The sequence below is a fragment of the Phyllopteryx taeniolatus genome, chromosome 6 (genome assembly GCF_024500385.1).
Source record: "Phyllopteryx taeniolatus isolate TA_2022b chromosome 6, UOR_Ptae_1.2, whole genome shotgun sequence".
In the NCBI taxonomy this organism is placed as follows: domain Eukaryota; kingdom Metazoa; phylum Chordata; class Actinopteri; order Syngnathiformes; family Syngnathidae; genus Phyllopteryx; species Phyllopteryx taeniolatus.
This window is the reverse complement of record NC_084507.1, coordinates 13,706,146-13,725,441: the sequence shown is the minus strand read 5'-3', so window position 1 is coordinate 13,725,441 and position 19,296 is coordinate 13,706,146. Positions and strand designations below refer to the sequence as shown.

General features: G+C 41.9%; 1 protein-coding gene across 1 annotated transcript; it reads right to left on the bottom strand.

Moving 5' to 3' along the window:
* Positions 1 to 90: 90 nt before the first annotated feature.
* setdb1b (SET domain bifurcated histone lysine methyltransferase 1b) lies at positions 91 to 18,636 on the bottom strand. Its single transcript, XM_061777083.1, has 24 exons — positions 18,398 to 18,636; positions 18,156 to 18,322; positions 16,634 to 16,677; positions 16,001 to 16,109; positions 15,705 to 15,875; positions 15,422 to 15,623; positions 15,270 to 15,343; positions 13,550 to 13,740; positions 12,076 to 12,205; positions 7,622 to 7,829; positions 7,430 to 7,546; positions 7,047 to 7,335; positions 4,891 to 5,152; positions 4,701 to 4,791; positions 3,585 to 3,701; positions 3,333 to 3,502; positions 2,452 to 2,673; positions 2,209 to 2,376; positions 1,718 to 1,842; positions 1,224 to 1,243; positions 1,021 to 1,139; positions 690 to 946; positions 520 to 608; positions 91 to 380 (listed from the first exon to the last, which is right to left on the bottom strand). Exons 1-24 carry the CDS (start codon positions 18,619 to 18,621, stop codon positions 263 to 265), a joined length of 3,684 nt encoding a protein of 1,227 aa, XP_061633067.1. The 5' UTR covers positions 18,622 to 18,636; the 3' UTR covers positions 91 to 262.
* Positions 18,637 to 19,296: the final 660 nt, after the last annotated feature.

The window sequence follows — 19,296 nt, the reverse complement described above, 5'->3', positions numbered from 1 at the left end:
TTAAAAAAAAAATAATCTACCAATCACGCAGCACTTCCTCCTTCCCCTGAAGTTGTAAGAAAATCTAATACATTTCAGACTGGAGCGGTGTTTTCCTTAAAGAAAATGACATTTTATTCAAATGCAAACCAACGTTCTTTGGATGAAATGAAATGAATGCATAAAAGAAAAAAAAAACGGAAAATAGCTGTCATAAAATTCGAACTTAAAAGAAAACATTACAGCTTTTTGTTTTGTTTCAAAGGAGCAGTCAGGCGGCAGCTCACAGCAATCTTCCTCTACACTCGGTGGAGCCGCAGCAGCACAGCAGCACTTTACCCTCCACGCTGCCCACCTCATAGTTGTAGTCCCATGTAAGCTCCGTGCCGGCCCGGATGCGCCTGCACCATTACAAGAACACAAGGTGATGATGAGCGTGTAATAAAAAAAACAGCTTCCAAATAAATGCAGAACTAATGTCACATCATTACAACCCTTGAGCACGACAGTTTGCCCACAACCGTTGAGTGTCAAACTTACTTGCTGGCAAAAAAAGCCACCCACGGGAACCTCAAGTCATGCGTGTCCACAAAGACGTTTTGGACAAAGAGATTGGGACTGCAACTGTGCTGTAACACAAAAGAGAGGATAGACATTGTTAGTGAGCACACATTCATGAAGAAGCAAAACAATTTGCAGAGCACACTTACGTTGAGGTAGCGGCCGAGGTTTCCCTCCAGCTTTGCGTCAATGATGTAACACGACTCTTCGCCGTCAAAGAATTGTCGGGTGTTTCTGGGACCACTCTCCCCGCCCATGCCCGTCTGTCCCTGCTGCCCCGACTTCCCTCCCAGCCCGCCCTGGGACGCCCCGCCTCCAGGCGCGCCCGTCTTCACCATCATGCCGTGACCGGTCTTCAGAGCGATGCCGCGAGTGGATTTCACAGCCACCTGCTTCTTAACCACACCTGAGGAAGGAGGGTGAAACGGGTAAAGTTAGAAGCACATAAGAAAGACGCTGGCATTTTTTCTCTCTTCTCACCCGGGGTGGCTTTCTCTTTCTCTTTGTTGTCATCAGAACCTGAGCTGATGGTTTGGACATCGTCGCTGTCTGAGAGCGTCGTCACGTCCTGCTTCTTTGCCGTGTCGGGCTTCACTTGGCTGCGAGTTAAAAAGTGGATGTTAGCTTTGACTCGCGCTGTTTGACTGATATGTTTGATTAGAGGTAGCGAGTGTTTGACGCACCTCTTATTGTCTCCAGAGTCCTGCGATAGAAACAGAAAGATTCAGGATTCAAAACATCAAAATCAAGGCACACTATTCCTTTTCCTGCTGACTTTGAGCGAGAGTAAATGTACACCTTGGACTGGTTTCCAGTCAATTGCAGGTCAAAAAAGACAAACAACGTGGTATCGGTGCATCCCTTAGTGTGCTTGTAGTTTGTAGTGCAAAACTGCATCAGAATTGCAATCATACTAAGATCTTCAGTACCTCGTCCAGCTACATGAGAGGGACGAAATAATAACAAAATATATTATTATTATTAATTATGATGCCATGCAATGGAATTACAACCCTGGAATTGCAAATTACTTCGACCTGTCTCATGTAACTTAAGGCATGTATTAGAAACTATCAGTATGATGCAGTGCAGTCCTATGAGCTCAGTAATAAAACATTGCTAAATCAATAATGATTTAAAACTGAGCATCATCATCATTTTCTTTTTCTAGACTCGCCTTCTTAATTCCCTGGCTGGTGAGCCAGGAGGCCACTTTGCTTTTTCCTGTCTCCTCTGGCACAGGCAGCGACTTTTCGTCGCCTTTGGACGCGGCAAGATTCCCATCTTTACTGTCTTGACTCCCTGAGGAAGGAGGAAAGCGTTAATGAGAGAAATGTTGATCTTTCAGGATGACTTTAATCAGACCAGACGAAACTACGATAATAAGACCTGGAGAGGAGCCGTGTGGAAGTAAGAATACCCTGAAGTGTTCAAATTTCCCTTTTATTGTGTTCCTTTTGTTTTGTTACCCAGAAAACACTGGCACTAGGGGGAACTGCGAATAGCCGAGGTTTACCGTCCAGAGTTTGACTCATCAGTCTTGGCATGCTAAGTAGTTACCATGCAGTGGAAAAGGGCCTTTAGAAAATCTACAAAAGTAAATGATGGGGCATAATGGTGTAATTTTGTAACCCATTCTGCATCCTTCACTTAACTTAGCAAGCTCACCTTCCTTATGGCCTTTAGCCTGCCCACGTGTGGTGTAACTCCTCCACACAGAGCTGCTGCTGAAGTAGGTGTCCTTGACAAATGTGTCGTCCGAACTGTCGCTCTCGTCACTCTTCGATTCTTTCTCTTCCTCGTCGTTGCTTTCCTCGGATGACCTTGAGCTTCCAGCTGTGGGTGTGAAGAAGAACGAACGAGTTAGCGAAACAAAGAAAGACTTCTGTACTTATTCCGACTGAGACTCACCCTTTTTGCCCTGCCGTCCAAAGGAGTTTGTCACTAAGGCAGACGGTTGGATTTTTAACCTGGTCATGTCCACACCGCTGCCCTCGCTGTCCGAGCAGTGAGCCTCACTCTCGTAGCCTTCCTTGAAGTTCTCCACGCTCTCAATGTGGTCCAGGTTAGCAAAATATTCATCACCCATCTCCAAGCCTTCTTTGTCAGCAAAGTCATCCGTTAGGATTTTACCTGGAAGGAGTCGAATGCCCCAAATGTCATCAAGCAAATCTCATGAGACTTCAGCTCAGTAATCATCTGAAGGACCGCTTTCTTGTTTTTATTGTGGTGTTACCACAGAAGGGCTCCAGAATCAACTTGAACTGGAAGTGCAACTTGTTGCGATGTCGGAAAGCAGTACACTTGTGTCTTTGCTGGTTGCTCAGTCGTTGGAATGTACACCGGAAAGTGAGCTGTGGTTAGTATGTGAAGAGACTCACCTCTCAAGCAAATATAACCTACTAATTTAGGTGTGGCTGCTAACAAACAGTCTTAAGACTTAACAGTGAAAATGTGTATTGCATCCAAAAAGAAAAAACGTGTCTCAGTCATCTTCAAAGTGCGAGTATTTTTGCTTGAATTAGTTTTATTTAGTTTTGTTATACAGTGGTTAATTCCTCTTAGTCTTAGCACGGTTATTGTATGTTGTTTAAAATGTACGTTACGCCTGTAGCTATGTCTATAAAGGTTTTCGTGATAGTGACAGTTGCAGCCTGAAATATTTAATATGTAAATGTTTTTTCTTTCAGAAATTAGAAGTCAACCAGAGACTTTGGAGTAATAACAAGCCTTGTGTATATATACTCTTCATTCTCCACTACAGGTGTGAAACCAGGAAGTGATTGACGTACCGGCGTAGATACAGACAAATGAGCCCTTGGCCACGTCGTCCAAGCAGCGGATGCCCCAGCCTTTGTTCTGGGTCTTGAAGAGCTGAAGACGCACCTGCAGGCCATGCTGCACCAACCGGTTGGTGCACATTTGAGAGCAACACTTGCACCGCTTATTACACTCGTAGATACTGAGCAGTAGGGGAAAAAAAGAGCAAGTGCGTTATTATGTTATGTGGTGCCATTCTGTCCAGTCAAGTTCAAATTTCTGACCCTGTGGGGAGGCACTCCTCTAAGCGCTTGTTCAGAAATCCGGCATTTGGGTTTATCTGTCCACCCGGAGTGCAACCAGTAGCCTGTAGTGTCAACTGGTGGCAAGAACATTTGGACCTGGAAGGAAGACGCAAAGACTCCTAAAACACAAAACTTGCTCGACAACAGGCATATAGCTTGAGCAGCACAATGGACTAGTGGCTTGCACGTCTGCCTCAAAAGTTTGACGTTTCAGTGTCAAACCTTCCTGTGTGGTGTTTACATGTTTCCCCGTGCTTATCTGGATTTTCTCCTTGTATTCTGGTCAAAACTTGGTATTTATTTAACTACCAAAACTCAATATATAATATATATAACTTAAAAGAACAATCTGCAAACAAATTAGTAACAAGTAAAATAATAATATATAAAAAATGTGAAATAATAAAACAATAAATAATAATAAATACAGCCATGGCTAGCAAATGTAAATAATGTTGGTAATCATAATTGACCTAAAACAGGAAAACTTTAGTCTGACTTCATGTCAGACAGTCAGAGGGAAAAAATTGTTTGTGTCTTTTTTTATACAAAGCCATGACTGTATCTGCTGTTCCTGCTGTGTGGTGCGATGCATGCACGGAGCTGCATAGTTACAGGAAGCTAAAAAGAAAAAAAAGAGTAGAAGAAGAAAGTCCCAATAAAATGTTATTAGTCGTTTTTCACAGATTATGAAGAATATATGCCTGTGGAGTATTGTTATATTGTCTGTATGTGTTGCTACGGGATTTGTGTGTGAATATTAATGTTAGTTGAAGGTAAATTCTTCCTGTGATCTATTACTAATGTTAGCTAGACCATCATTAGGGTTTCCATTGACTGTTAGCATAAGCTGTCGATTTCTAAAACGATGTGTCTTGTATTTAAATATACAATGTGCGTAAGGACAATTTAGAGTCTTTAATGAATCTAATATGCATCTTTTAGGAATGTGGCAGTAAGCTGTAGTACCCCGAGAAAACCCACACAAGCACAGGAATAACATGCAAACTCCACACAGGAAGGAAGGAGCTAAGATTCAATACCCCGAACTTTAGCAGTAAAGAAGATGGATGGATGGGATGCAGCTTGACTTACTTGTCCTGACAGCCATCAGTGCAATCACACCCAACCAGGAAGTCTGGACTTGTGTTGATATACACTCCGTCTTCAGGAATGCGTTCTTTGCCTTGAAAAGGGGGAGAAGAGTCGTCTCTCCATTCTCATTACATTCGTCAACCTTAAGGCTGAATCAATAAATCATTAACTGTATACATTCTGTTCTTACTGTAGGCAACTTGAGGGGGCGGCGTTGAATCAATCTCGTTGACGCAGGAGAGCGGGATGTCTTCGTTTCCTCCAGTGATGTCTAGGATGTAATAGAAGGGCCTCAGCGGCTGGAAATTGCGGTCCACCAGCACGTAGGGGTCAAGACAGAACATTTCCAAGAAGATGAAGTCACAGGTCGTCTGGAAGAGGTAGCGCTGGATCTCGGTCATGTTACGTAGGCAGAGGCCGCACGGGGCTTTGTAGATCACATGGAAGGTCATCTACAGTGGGAAGAATTAAGACATGTTTAGTAGTTACACACCACTTAATAAATCAAGGGTTGGACAAAACCGCTTAGGTCCCCCTGTATCTTAATTATTTGCTATACAAATATATTTGCTATCTACACTAACATTTGCACTGGTAGCACTGGTGCGACCAACTTTTTCAGTTGGTCGCAGCACACGATTTGCACATGATTTGGTTGCACCCTTTTTTTGGGAGGTACTGCATGGCCATGCATGCTGATGAATAGTTGTCTTAATTGGCATACCATAGTTATATGAAGAACAAAAAAAACATTGGATAATTTGTATTTGAAATCATGGCTAAACTATAATGAATTGTGTACAAAATGCCACCTCATCAGCACTAGTCATGCATGATGAAACTTATTTGGCTGGAATGTCAATCACCTGCCAAAACTTTATGCCAATTGCAGAATACGTTTTATTTTAACATTTGTGTATGAATTTTAGTTTGAACAATATATTGACATCAATAAATATAATTATGTAAAGTGTACATGAAATTCACATTTTAAATAAGTGTTGGCTCAAAGTTTAAAAAAAAAAAAGATGTAACTATTTCCACAGATATTTTGAAGGCATTTCAATTCAGCTAGTGTTGAGTACATGCCACAAGACTTATCTAGCTCAGTAGAGATAAAGTTACAAATATGTGTAAATTGTTACTTAGTTTTAAGTTGAGCAAACACAATTTTACAATGTGGGGAGACTAATGACACGGTACGGTGACAGTGTGTACAATTTCCATTGAAGTCGGAATTTATAAAGCTCACGACACATAAGGCCAGAGTTGTGTACGCTCAACACTTCTCAGCCTGAAAAACGTGCAACAAAACATAACTATACGGCTAGTTTTTTAAGTGAGAAGCAGATAGCATGAATTCCATGTCGGGCTTGTAAAATTTGTTTGCCTTACAGAGTTTTAGATCAGACTTCAGGAAGAGGTGGTGATTAAAAAGTGGAGGGGACGGAAAAATGTCATTATGAATCTGAGTGGGTACCAGTATCATCTGCGCCCTTCATCGGGCACCTCCTCGCCCGATGAAGGAGGGGACCACTGTGCTACACGGGGCTCGCGCTCAGTCATGGAGAGGGGGCGGAGCGCACGCGGCCGTTACGGCCGTTAATAACGAGACCGCCCTCTTCAGAACAGGAGAGCAGGTGGAGGAGATTGACTAAAGCAATGAAAAAGTTTCCACCACCATGTTTTATATGGTGAGACTGTGTTAGAGGGAGCATTAAAACAGGCACTTGCGCAAATGCAACCAGATGATATTTTATTCGCGCACACTGAAAAAAGGGTCGCATATGCATATTGGTCGCAATTTTGAGCCCTTTCATAATTTTTCATAATTCTCGGTAGGGTTCAGTCTCTATCCCCCCACGAATAGCATTACAATTTATGTCAAGTGAAAATGGGGTTTAAACAAAAACTATTATGGAGAAATGCAGAGCCATGGCAAGAAACAAGGCAGACTGAGAGGAACATAAACAACGTTGGACACAAGACTGTGGAACAATCACATGTAGGAGTCTATTGAAAGGCTAATTGTCCATCACTAAACTGATTCATCTGAGAGATTGTTTACTTGCCTCAGAAGTAGCTGCTGTTTTGGTTAACAAACAGAGACCTACTTAATTAACAATTTAATGTCTGTGGGTAAACAATACATCAACATCTAATATCTGCTTTTTTCCCCAGTGAGAAAAAATAAAAACAGAGAGGCTTCGTTGTGCAGGAGGTCTTACATGAGCGATGCACCCTGCGACTACTTGGGACAACGCCTCTCTAAGAGGGTTGACCACTATTTGAGAAACATAGCCCAGCATTGCTCGTCAAACATGGAAAGGATACGCCGGTGCTCACCTTGCGGTTGACTTTGCGCCGCCCCGTCATGCGTCTGAAGTCGTACAGCAGCGGTATGAGGAGAGGGTTCTTTCCCCTGTGCATGTCCCGCTTTGCCGGCCGCACGCGGTTCAAACAAGCCGGCTGGCAGATGTGCTCCATGTAGAAGATGCGGTCGGTCGGGGCACGGTACGAAGGCTGGTGTGGGATGGTGGCCACTGGGTGGGCCATTATGGGCGGGGTGGCGGGAGCGGTCACCTGTCTGGGTTGCAACTGAGCCGGGCTGGCACTCACTGCGGGACTGATCATTCTTTCGCCACAAAAAGAGACGTAAAAGACACATTCTTGTTAGCTCACTGCTCCAGTACTACTTATTGCTGATTATTGTGAGGTGGGAAATTCACCTTGGCACGTTGCCGGGGCTGGAAGCGAGAGACTGCATGACTTTGGAGGCATGAGTGCCGCCTACACCTGGAACAAAAGGAGAAGTACTCTTCTTGGCCATCTGATGTTTGTTGCTTCTATGGCACACAGAGAGGGAAAACATATTATATATTGTTAAGAGTTATTTCTTAATAGTTCAAAACATCACATACTCAGCACGTGATGATTGAGTGAGATGACTGCTTGGTGGGGTGGTTGGTGGCTGTTGGATTTGAGGTGGCAGCACACCCTGAGGGAGTGCAGGCTTAACGGGAGAGGCTCCAATGGGAGGGGGTCCAATTGGAGGTGCTCCAATGGGAGAGGCGCCAACATGACCATCGCTGGTGTACTGGACAACAGGGCCCTTACTCCTCAATGCACCTACAGACCAAAACAAGCAGCAAACCATTCAAATGTGAAATTCTGTTAACACAGATTTTAATGAATTTAAAGGTTTGACTTTCTTGTCCAAATAACATTAGAGTAAATACTATACACACAAAAAAACGATGTACAATCTTGAGACCTAATGCAGGAGCTGTATTAAAAGTGTTTGTTTTAAAAATAAATGCACAATTTTGAATGGAACTGTCTGATAAGTATTCATTGAGCAAAATCTTTATTATTGTTGGTTGAGTTGGAGTGGAATAGTATAATTACAAATACCAAATCTATTATTTAGGGCTAGAAAGGAAAAGTAAAATACATTTTTAAAAAACAACAACAATCGAATAACTTGACTAAGTCGACTTCAAAAATAGGTCGATGCAGAATTTCTGCCTCGAAGCTCCGCCGGGACCAAAAAAAGAAAAAAAGAAAGCTAAACTTCAGCCGGGAACCATGTTTGCGCCGCCGGAACCAATGTTTCAAATGGACATTTACTGCAGACGGCGGACGCACTGTTGGGCCATTGATCAAAAAATATTTTTTTTAAAAACGACAGAAGAGCATCTGTAAGTAACTTTTAAGACACTATTATATGTGTAATGTAAATATAAAATGAGTGAGCTGAAAGGTATTTAGCATTTTTTCATTTTGTTTTTTTGAATCTAAAATGATAATCGCTAACGCGCAAATGCTAATCACGAATGGTAACCGTTTAGCAAAGGCTGATTTTGTTGTCTCAAATCCTGGACAGAGTTTAGACCATACACTCAGTACCAATATATGCAGTTTAAGGAAAGACATACAGCCCTCAGAAATGAGAATAAAATGCATGCTATTCGTAAAAAAAAAAAATTGGGGGGGGCGAATACTCGAGTACTCAACAAAATACCTATAGGATAATCGATTCTAAAAAGATTCAATCGTGACAGTCATAGTATTATTGTAGTATGGTGGTGCCTTGAGATACGAGTTGATTCAGTGGCCACATTCGGAACTCAAATCATCTTTCATCACTGAAATGAATAGAAATACCATTGATCTTTCCAGTTGCCCCCCAAAAAACAATGTAATGTTGTCATGTGTTTTTAAATAAGGAAAAGAGCACTCTAAAATACTGCACTCAATAAAAACATAGTCCATCCATCCATCCATTTTCCGTACCGCTTATCCTCACTAGGGTCGCGGGCGTGTTGGTACCTATCTCAGCTAACTCTGGGCGTAATTACATAATTAAATAGAATGTAAAGATTTAAACCTTTTATTAGTCACATTTTTTTCTTTCAATTCAATGGACATTGTGCTGGTCCTTCTAGTGTGTGCACCGTTGCCACCTGAGTGTAGTATAATAAAGACATACCAGTCAGAACACCTCAGTGAGCCGCAGTAAAAGTAGTCTTCGCAAAGGAAAAAGAATACATGGCTCTGAGTATTGTTTAATTATCTGTCCACGTGTTGCTCCCTCGTCTGTGTTCAAATATCCGTCACTGAAAGGGTAATAAAATTGCTATTGCTAATAATTTGTCTCTGAGCTCTTCAGGCAGTTCCTTTGACCTCATGATTCTCATTTGCTCTGACATGCACTGTGAGCTGTAAGGTCTTATATATCAGGTATGTGGCTTTCCTAATCAAATCCAATCAGTATAATCAAACACAGCTGCACTCCAATGAAGGTGTAGAACCATCTCAAGGATGATCACAAGAAATGGACAGCACCCGAGGTAAATATATGAGTGCCACAGCAAAGGGTCTGAATCCTTATGGCAGTGTGATATTTCAGTTTTTCTTTTTTAATAAAGCTGCAAAAGTTTCAACAATCTGGTTTTTTTTCTGTCAATATGGGGTCCTGTGTGTACATTAATGAATGAGGGAAAAAATTAACTTAAATTATTTTAGCAAATGGCTGCAATATAGCAGAGAGAGAAAAATTTAAGGGAGTCTGAATACTTTTCGTACCCCCTGTATATCGGCTGAAATGAGTATTTAACACTTCATTTTTCTCTCTAAATATATTTCCAAAGCTGTTAGTGACATGAAAATTTTACCAGATGTTGGGAACAACCCAAGTAATCCATACATACAAAGAAAGTAGTGCAAATAAGATCAGAAATTAGGTTGTTTAATAATGTGAAATGACACAGGGAAAAATAATTGAACACGCCAACTGGTATTTATTTAATACTTTGTACAAAAGCCTTTGTTTTCAATGACAGTTTCAAGACGTCTCCTGTATGGAGAAACTAATCTCATGCATTGCTCTGGTGTGATTTTGGCCCAATCCTCCACACAAGCAGTCTTCAAATCTTGAAGGTTCCGTGGGCTTCTTTTGTGGACCTTGACTTTCAGTTCTTTCCATAGCTTTTTGATTGGATTCAAGTCAGGTGATTGGCTGGGCCATTCTAGTAGCTTTATTTTTTTTTTTCTTTGAAACCAATTGAGAGTTTCTTTGGCAGTATCTTTGGATCATGATCCTGCTGAAATGTCCATCCTCGCTTCATTTTCATCATCGTCGTAGATGGCAGCAGATTTTTGTCAAAAATGTCTCTGTACATTTGCCCATTCATCCTTCCTTCAATAATGTGAAGTTTACCAGTATCATTTCCCGAAAAGCAGCACCACACCATCATGTTCTCACCTCCAAACTTCACTGTTGGTATGGTGTTTTTAGGGTGATGTGCAGTGCCATTTCTCCTCCAAACGTGGTTTGCATTACGGCATCCAAACAGTTAAATTTTGCTCTCATCAGACCCGACTAATATTCTCCCAGTATTTAACTGGCTTGTCCAATCGTTCAGCAATTTTTAAACGATCTTTGAAATGCTTTTTTTTTTTTTTCCAGCAATGGGGTCTTGCGTGGTGAGCGTGCATACAGTCCATGGAGGCGAAGTGCATTACTCACTGTTTTCCCTCTGACAACAGTACCTGCTAATTCCAGGTCTTTTTCAAGCTCTCCACAGTTAGTCGTTGGCTCTTGGACAACTCTTCTGATTATTCTTTGCACTCCTCTGTCAAAAATCTTGCAAGGAGCACCTGATCAAGGCAAATTTATAGTGGTACGATTGGCTTTCCACTTACGTATTATGGCCCCAACCGTGCTCACTGGAACGTTCCGAAGCTTAGCTATGCGCCTGTAACCAATACCATCGTTATGTTTTGCAACAATTAGTTTGCGATGGTCTTGAGACAGCTCTCTGCTCTTACCCATCATGTGTCTTTACTCACACCTTGGCAATGAGATCATTTTGTAGGCCATCAATTAGGACTGAACCAGCTGATATTCATTTGCACTGACAAAGAGGTGGAGGGCTATTTGATTACTGATAGATTTTAGGTGTTGTCTTGGCTTTACATGCCTTTTTGCACCTCCTTTTTCCACCTTTTCAATACCTTTCCCCTGTCATTTCCCATTTTTACACACAACTTAATTTCTGAGCTTATTTGTTCTACTTTCTTTCTATTTATGGATTACTTGGGTTGTTTCCAACATCTGGTGAAAATTTCAGGTCAATAGCACCTTTGGAAGTATATTTATTTAGTGAGAAAAATGGTGACATGTTAAAATGCATAAAGTTCAATCTATAAACATAATCTTTATGTTAAAAGTTTTAGAACAAAACCTATATTTTTGTTTTCTTTAAAATTGAAAGTCAAGAAGTTGAAGTCCAATGGATAGCCACACAATTATGGGAATTTCCACAACAGAGTTGGGAAAAACATTTTGACGAATTAAATTTCCGTTTTAGATATACAATGAGTGTGTTCCCCTCTAGTATCCGCCAACGGTGGCTACTTTAATGAGCTGAAGGCTTAGAATACAATTTTGTTTATAGATCGATTGCATGTTATCTGTTGCAACTTGAGTAGTTTATTTGTTCTGTGCTTTCATTTCTGAGTAAAATGAGAAATTAAACTGCGTAACTTTCAATTTTAAAAAAAGCTCCGAAAAACTGAGGTGTTTAAAAACTTTTGACCGGTACTGTATTATTATTTTACTTGTTTATTATTATTTTTTCATTTGGATATCATTATTTTACTTGTTACTGGATTATTTTCTGGTAGTCATTTTAAGTTATTTAAGTATGTTTTAGTAGTTGAATAAATACATTTTTTAAATCAATAATCATCTTTATTAATAGTGATTTCAATATCAATCAAAGTAATTTTTACTATTATTTTTTCCATAATCGCCCAGCCCTAGTGGGCCCTATGAAGAGGCAGGTGAGTGTATGTAAATTGGTGTTACCCATATTGGGTCGTGTTCTCAGCTGGCCAGCCAGCTTCTTCTCCTGGGTGTTGGCGGTGGTCATCTTCAAGTTGAACATTGGTTCCAACCTGGTGGAGCCTCTGTAGATCCACTCACTCCTCTTATCATCCTAATGCACAGTAAACGAGAGTGACTCTTTGTCCAAATCACTTAACAATATACAGTGGATGTAAAAGGTCTACACACCCCTGTTCAAATCCCAAGTTTTTGTGATGTTAAAAAAATCAGCCAGATAAATCATTTTAAAACATTTCCACATATAGTGTGTTGTACACACATGGACAAAATTGTTGGCACCCCTCTGTTAATGGAAAAAAAAAAAAAAAAAAACACACAGTGGTCACAGAAATAACTTGATTGACAAAAGTAATAATATTATATAGATAGATATTTCAAGTGCATTTTTGCTAAATGTAGGTGAGCTTGGATGGTCTTCTTTGTAAGTCTTCCATCTTGCCACCCTATCCCATAGTGAATACAGGAGATGTCACAATCAGCAAATACTTGCAGCTCCTTCAATGTGGCCGTCGACCTATTGGCAGTCTCCCTGAGCAGTTTTCTTATTTATTCATCAATTTTAGATAATGTCAATGTTGTGCCGTGTTTTTTTTTCCCATTTGATGACGACTGTCTTCAATGTGTTATTTGGTATATTTAATAGAAATTCTTTTGTACACTTGTCCTGACTGATACCTTAGAACAATGAGATCCCTCTGATGCTGTGGAAACTCTCTGCGGGCCATGTCTTGTGCTGTGTGTGAGCAGCGACTACAAAAATGTCAGCAAAAGCATGCTAGAACAGAGTTTAAAAGTGATTGTTTCATTCTGAACGCAGCCACACCCCAGTTAAAGTGTGTGCACACTTGTGCAACCACATGATCTCAGTTATCTAATTTTACCTCTCCTCCTTACAATTGAGTTTTACACGTTATAAGTCACATTAATGGTAGAAAATGTTTTGAAATTATTTATCTTGTTTCATTTTTTTACAGAACAAAAACCTGGTAGGCGGCACGGTGGCCGACTGGTTAGAGCGTCAGCCTCACAGTTCTGAGGTGCGGGGTTCAATCCCCGTCCCCGCCTGTGTGGAGTTTGCATGTTCTCCCCGTGCCTGCGTGGGTTTTCTCCGGGCACTCCGGTTTCCTCCCACATCCCAAAAACATGCATGAATTGGAGACTCTAAATTGCCCGTAGGCATGACTGTGAGTGCGAATGGTTGTTAGTTTCTATGTGCCCTGCGATTGGCTGGCAACCAGTTCAGGGTGTACCCCGCCTCCTGCCCGATGACAGCTGGGATAGGCTCCAGCACGCCCGCGACCCTAGTGAGGAGAAGCGGCTCAGAAAATGGATGGATGGATGGAAAAACCTGGTATTTGAACAGGGGTATATGGATTTTTTATATCAACTGTATTTTTTTCACAGTGTTAATTCATTTGAATGAGTTTTTTTGTACCAGAAAAAGGATCTTGACCAAACTGCCATCCACTTCCTCGACTTTACTCTTCCACCAGGTTCCCTCCCACTCTGTTTTGATGATCTGGCCCACTTTGAGGAGCACCATGGGCCTGCTGGGATATGCTGTGATGTACTCCTCAATGAAGTCTCGGCACGAAGTGTCCTCGATGTCCTCCCACGTACGTTTCACTGTCAATTGAATAAAACTTAATTGGTACTCATACCAGACATACAGTATTCTGAAGACACTTGGGGGCAGTGGTCCGGTGACCGTGCCCCTCCCTTTGGGACTGGTCAGGGGCGTCTCGGTCGGGCTTGGGAACTCCCTGGACCCTGGGGAGGGTCTGTGGCGTCCCCTGCTCGCTGACTCGGCCCCCCCTCCTTGTCGGTGGGAGGGGTCGGGCTCACCCTTCCTCGATGTGCCGGCTCAGCAACTCCGTACACCAGTTGACTAACATGCATGTGATATGGTGTTCATTCACTAATATGTTCGAAGACACACTATAGGCTTTAATTACTTGTGCTGGGATCACTAACAACAACACATGTTATACATGTTTAGACACTAAAAAAGAATCCCACTGCATCACTCGCCAGTAGCACTGCCTTGCTCATTTTCTGTCCTCTCTTATCTTGTTCTCTTGGTTAGTTATTGCATGTCCTCACCGGGTGTCCCCATCCACAAATAATAACACTATTTGACTGTTGTAATATTACTAATCTTCAAATATCTAGACTGTCTCACTATTCTGCTGTGGTTCTCACCCCTTGTCCACTCTGTCACACTGTCTGTCCCCTAAAACCCTTTTCTGTCCGGCTGCATTTTCAATAAACATCAGAATAATAAAAAAATTTAAATATAAGCAGAGGGAGTATTTCAAACTCCCCTGTTGGATAACAAAACTGTTCCAGCACAAAGGCATACAGATCCACCATTCTGCAAGGCCATGCAGCTGAACAAGACAGGTTTAAAATAATAATAATAATAATAATAATAACAATAGTAATCTATCCATATGGGAAGAAAACAGGCATGAGTTTTGTCCATGTAATGGAAAAAACTCATGGCTGTTTTTTATTTTTATTTTAGTATTATGTGTGAAACAATTTCACCGTACCATTAATGAGTTAAAGAAAACTCAAAGGAACTGTTATAAAAGACTCCAAAACATTTAACCCACAAATGTAGTCCATCCATCCATTTTCTGAGCCGCTTCTCCTCACTAGGGTCGCGGGCGTGCTGGAGCCTATCCCAGCTGTCATCGGGCAGGAGGCGGGGTAAACCCTGAACTGGTTGCCACCCAATCGCAGGGCACATAGGAACAAACAACCATTCGCACTCACAGTCATGCCTACGGGCAATTTAGAGTCTCCAATTCATGCATGTTTTTGGGATGTGGGAGGAAACCGGAGTGCCCGGAGAAAACCCACGCAGGCACGGGGAGAACATGCAAACTCCACACAGGCGGGGCCGGGGATTGAACCCGGGTGCTCAGAACTGTGAGGCTGACGCTCTAACCAGTCGGCCACCGTGCCGCCCCACAAATGTAGTATATATTTTAAATATTTACTGTAGTCCTAGTAGGACTCTATGAAATGGCACCTATTAGGACAAAATTTCCCAACCCCCAATCTGAAGTGTGAGCGCAGAATAAAAGAATATGAAAAATACTAAGGTGCAATGGTGTAAGCCCATCAAGAAAAGAAAAGATCCTTACTCGGTCTGCACACAGGGAAGAGGTCTGGTAGGTTCACGTAGGAAGCGTAGCCATCGTCGAAGAAGATCAAGAACCTGCGAGACAAACAGGACGTCAGGCAACCATTTAAAAATCCACTCTCATTTGACTTTTGTTTGACCTCGTCTACCCACCTCATTTGATTCTTGGTGGTGGGCATCTCTGCCACGATGCCAGCGTAGAGCCACATTTGGTGGCTGTCCTTGTACTTGGCCACAACGCGGGCCCCCACGAACAGACTCTCCAGGGTGGGGTTGTAATCGAAGGCCACGTGGTTCCCAGAGAGCAGACTCTTGCCTTTATCAAACTTCACTTTGTATTTAAATGTATTTGAGCCTGAAGATGTACACAACAACACAATGAGTGAGTCCTAAACTTTGAATGTTTTCATTCAAAATAAATGTGTGAGTCACACACCGATGGCGTTGATGGCAACGAGGGCGCCTTTGTGCCAGGTCTTCATGCGTTTCTTCCCCAGAATGCTCATGCCCACTCGGAGCTCATCTTCTCTCTTTTTGGGGCTGGTGTGGCCCACAGGATTGGCGAGAATCTGAGATACAATAACGGCTGGCGGTGCAGGGTGAGTACCTTGAGGGTGGGAAGATCACACACACACACACACACACGCACGATGCAAATCAAGCACTGTGTGTGTGCGTCCATGCGTGTACGTGCGTGTGTGTGTGTCCGTGCGTGTGTGACAGTGTGCTAACCTGACTGGGTTGGCGATCTGGGTAATGAGGTCCCTGAAGAAGGCCTGGTGACTATTTGGACCAATTTGTTGACCTGTTCAGCAGTTTTCTTGAGTGCACTGGAGGTATCCTAAACAGCACAGCACATAAATCACCGTTATCCGACATTGAGGCCATGTCCATTTATTTTAAATGTATTTATTTTGGTACAGCCGTACGGAACAAGGAAGGTCAAACAGTTGTTTGAGCACTGTATTTTTTTTACTGTGTGTCGCCTAGAAATTACGTCACTGGAAGCAGCCAAGAAAAAGGCGCAGCTTCAAATTTTGTGGACTGTTTTACAGTACCTGTATTTGATTTGTGGATGGTTGTTCATCTGTTAGTAAGTTATTCCATTTTTTTAGATTGTATTTTTTCCTTTTTCTTTCTCAACAATAAAAACAGACTAATAAAAACTAAACTAAAATGGAGCATTTTAAAAAAAATAAAAACTAATAAAAACTAACAAACCTACTCTAGAACCGAATTAAAACTAGTAAAACTAAGTGAGTTTAACAACAAAAAACAAAAAAAACATCATCAAAACGAAATAATAGCTAACTGTAATGGACAATCCATAAATATTATGACCCTGGTTTTGATGGTCCTCCTTACCATTGTCTCTTGGATAGTAATGCAGGGATTCTGTGGCGGGACCACTGACATGTAGAAAAGAAGAGAAACAAGTGATCACTTGTTAATCATGATAACAATAAACTCGTCTTGTATTCAGGTTGAAGGAAGCCAAATGGATTGCTGAGATTTCCTTAGCCCCCTTAAGACCTGTCCTTCACTTAATATGACCCTAAGGAGTGGGCAACATGGGCCCAGTAATATGATTGCAGTAATTTAAACATTGTCTCTATATGATTCATCAATTATCAAAAATTGTTTGACTTTGACTCAAGTCCACCAATCAAACGACATAAGGCAGTCACATGACCGCTGATGTAGCGTTCGCGAACCAATAAAAATGACTCATTTTGGGGGGGGGGGGGGGAAACACCCGCGCAAGTGTATTAACTTTACAGACTTGAAAAAACAACACCTTTTGAATTGTGACTGCCCAAACTTGGAACTTTCAGCCCACTTCTAACTTGAGAAAACACTTTGAGGTAAGATGCAGAGGTTTCTATTGTTGTTTTGGCAGTGGATATGGCAACATTAGCCTTATTCTATGGTATCGCACACGCAAACACAATCACTAAGTCTGGTCAGCAAACAGCTTCTTCATGAAGTCATTTAAGTAAATAAAATAATGTTTCTGTTGGGCCCAATGAATGTATTGTTGGTTTTTGGGCAGTTAAAAATTGAAATGGTCGCAGGTGTGTGTCGACTCCCATATATTATTAATTTTTATTATTTTATTTGATGGTCATGCTCTGATTTATTTATTTATTTTTAATAAAAAAATCAGAAGTTACTTGCAAGTTACTTTGAGTACTTTCTTACTCAAGTAAATATTTGGATGACTACTTTTTACTTTTAATTGAGTCATATTATTCTAAAATAACAGTACTCTTACTTGAGTACAATATTTGGCTACTCTACCCACTTCTGCTGGTAAAATACACAATATTATAGAGTGCCACTTTCGTTATTAAAAAATAACCATTTTGCAAACATTTATTGTTTTTTTAAGGGGAGGCTAGAATGGCTTAATGGAATTTCCACTTAAATGGAGAAAGATGATTTGAGATCGCGGCACGGTGGCCGACTGGTTAGAGCGTCAGCCTCACAGTTCTGAGGACCCGGGTTCAAACCCCAGCCCCGCCTGTGTGGAGTTTGCATGTTCTCCCCGTGCCTGCGTGGGTTTTCTCCGGGCACTCCGGTTTCCTCCCACATCCCAAAAACATGCATTAATTGGAGACTCTAAATTGCCCGTAGGCATGACTGTGAGTGCGAATGGTTGTTTGTTTCTATGTGCCCTGCGATTGGCTGGCAACCAGTTCAGTGTGTAACCCGCCTCCTGCCCGATGACAGCTGGGATAGGCTCCAGTACGCCCGCGACCCGAGTGAGGAGAAGCGGCTCAGAAAATGGATGGATGGATGGATGGATGGATGATTTGAGATCAAATTGCGGACGTTCAAGGTATCTCATTTGAGGCATCAATTTTGGACACTTAAAAGCACTTACCGCAGCCGACAGCAATGACGTCGTCGTCGTCGTCATCATCATCTATCTCGATGACCTCGGAGGACGGCAGCCCCCCGCCGCCCTCTTCGTCCTCTGAGCTGCTCTTATACACCAGGCCATTCTTCTGGTAGGTCTCCCTCACCAGCTTTTCACACTCCACCAGCGACCTGAAGAGGAAGAAGACAAAGCTTCAGCACGTGCAAAACCTGCTTTGCACAAATGTCTGCGCCACGTTCGCCTACTTGTTGGCATCATTGAGGAGCTTCTCCGTCGCGGCCTCCTCTTGCTCCTTCTGCTCCACCAACTGCGTCAGCTCGGAGACCTGAGCCCGCTTCTTCTGCACCACTTCGCTTTTCTCAACCATTTCGTCGATCCATTTCTTCAGCTCGTCCAGAGAGACGCCGAGCTCTTCTCCCAGACTTGAATCCCAGCACTCCACTTCCATTCTGAAAGCGTCACACTCCATTAAGAATAATGTGTTTTTCTGGGGTAACAAGGTAAAAGGTCAGTATGAGGCCCTGATGGTCTGCCCCCAAGTTTATCACAAATGACTGACATCTTGTAAGTCACGTCTTGTGTCTCTGACTGGTTGTTTTTCCTCGCCCGTGGTGATTTCCTGTATATCAAATTAGAGGAGAACCTCTGCAAAGTACGAGCCACGAATACTAAGTGTATGACCGGCCTGTTTTCGCAGTGATCGTGAAGTCAAAATTAGAGATAGCCATATGTTTTTGTTATTTTTTTTTTTCCAGGACCGATACAGATTATTAGTAGTCAAGGAAGCCGATAGCCAGTATTTGGAGCAGATTTTCATTTGCAGTAAAAGGTTGCAGAACTTCCAAATTACAATGCCGTGAAAAAGTATCGACCCCCTTTTCAGAATATTTTTGCATAGTTTCCCCACTTTGTTTCAGATCCTTAAACAAATGTATATATCAGACAAATATAACCCAAGAGAACTTAAAATGCTGTTTTTAAATGGTGATTTCAATTATTAATGAAAAAAAAATATTCCAATTTACCTGGCCCGAGAAAGAGAGAGATGCTGCTTGCGTTTAGGGAAATATGATCACGTTATACATTAATTACAAGGGGGTCCTGATGGATTTTTTTTTTTCTTTCAGTAAACAAACGAGCCATG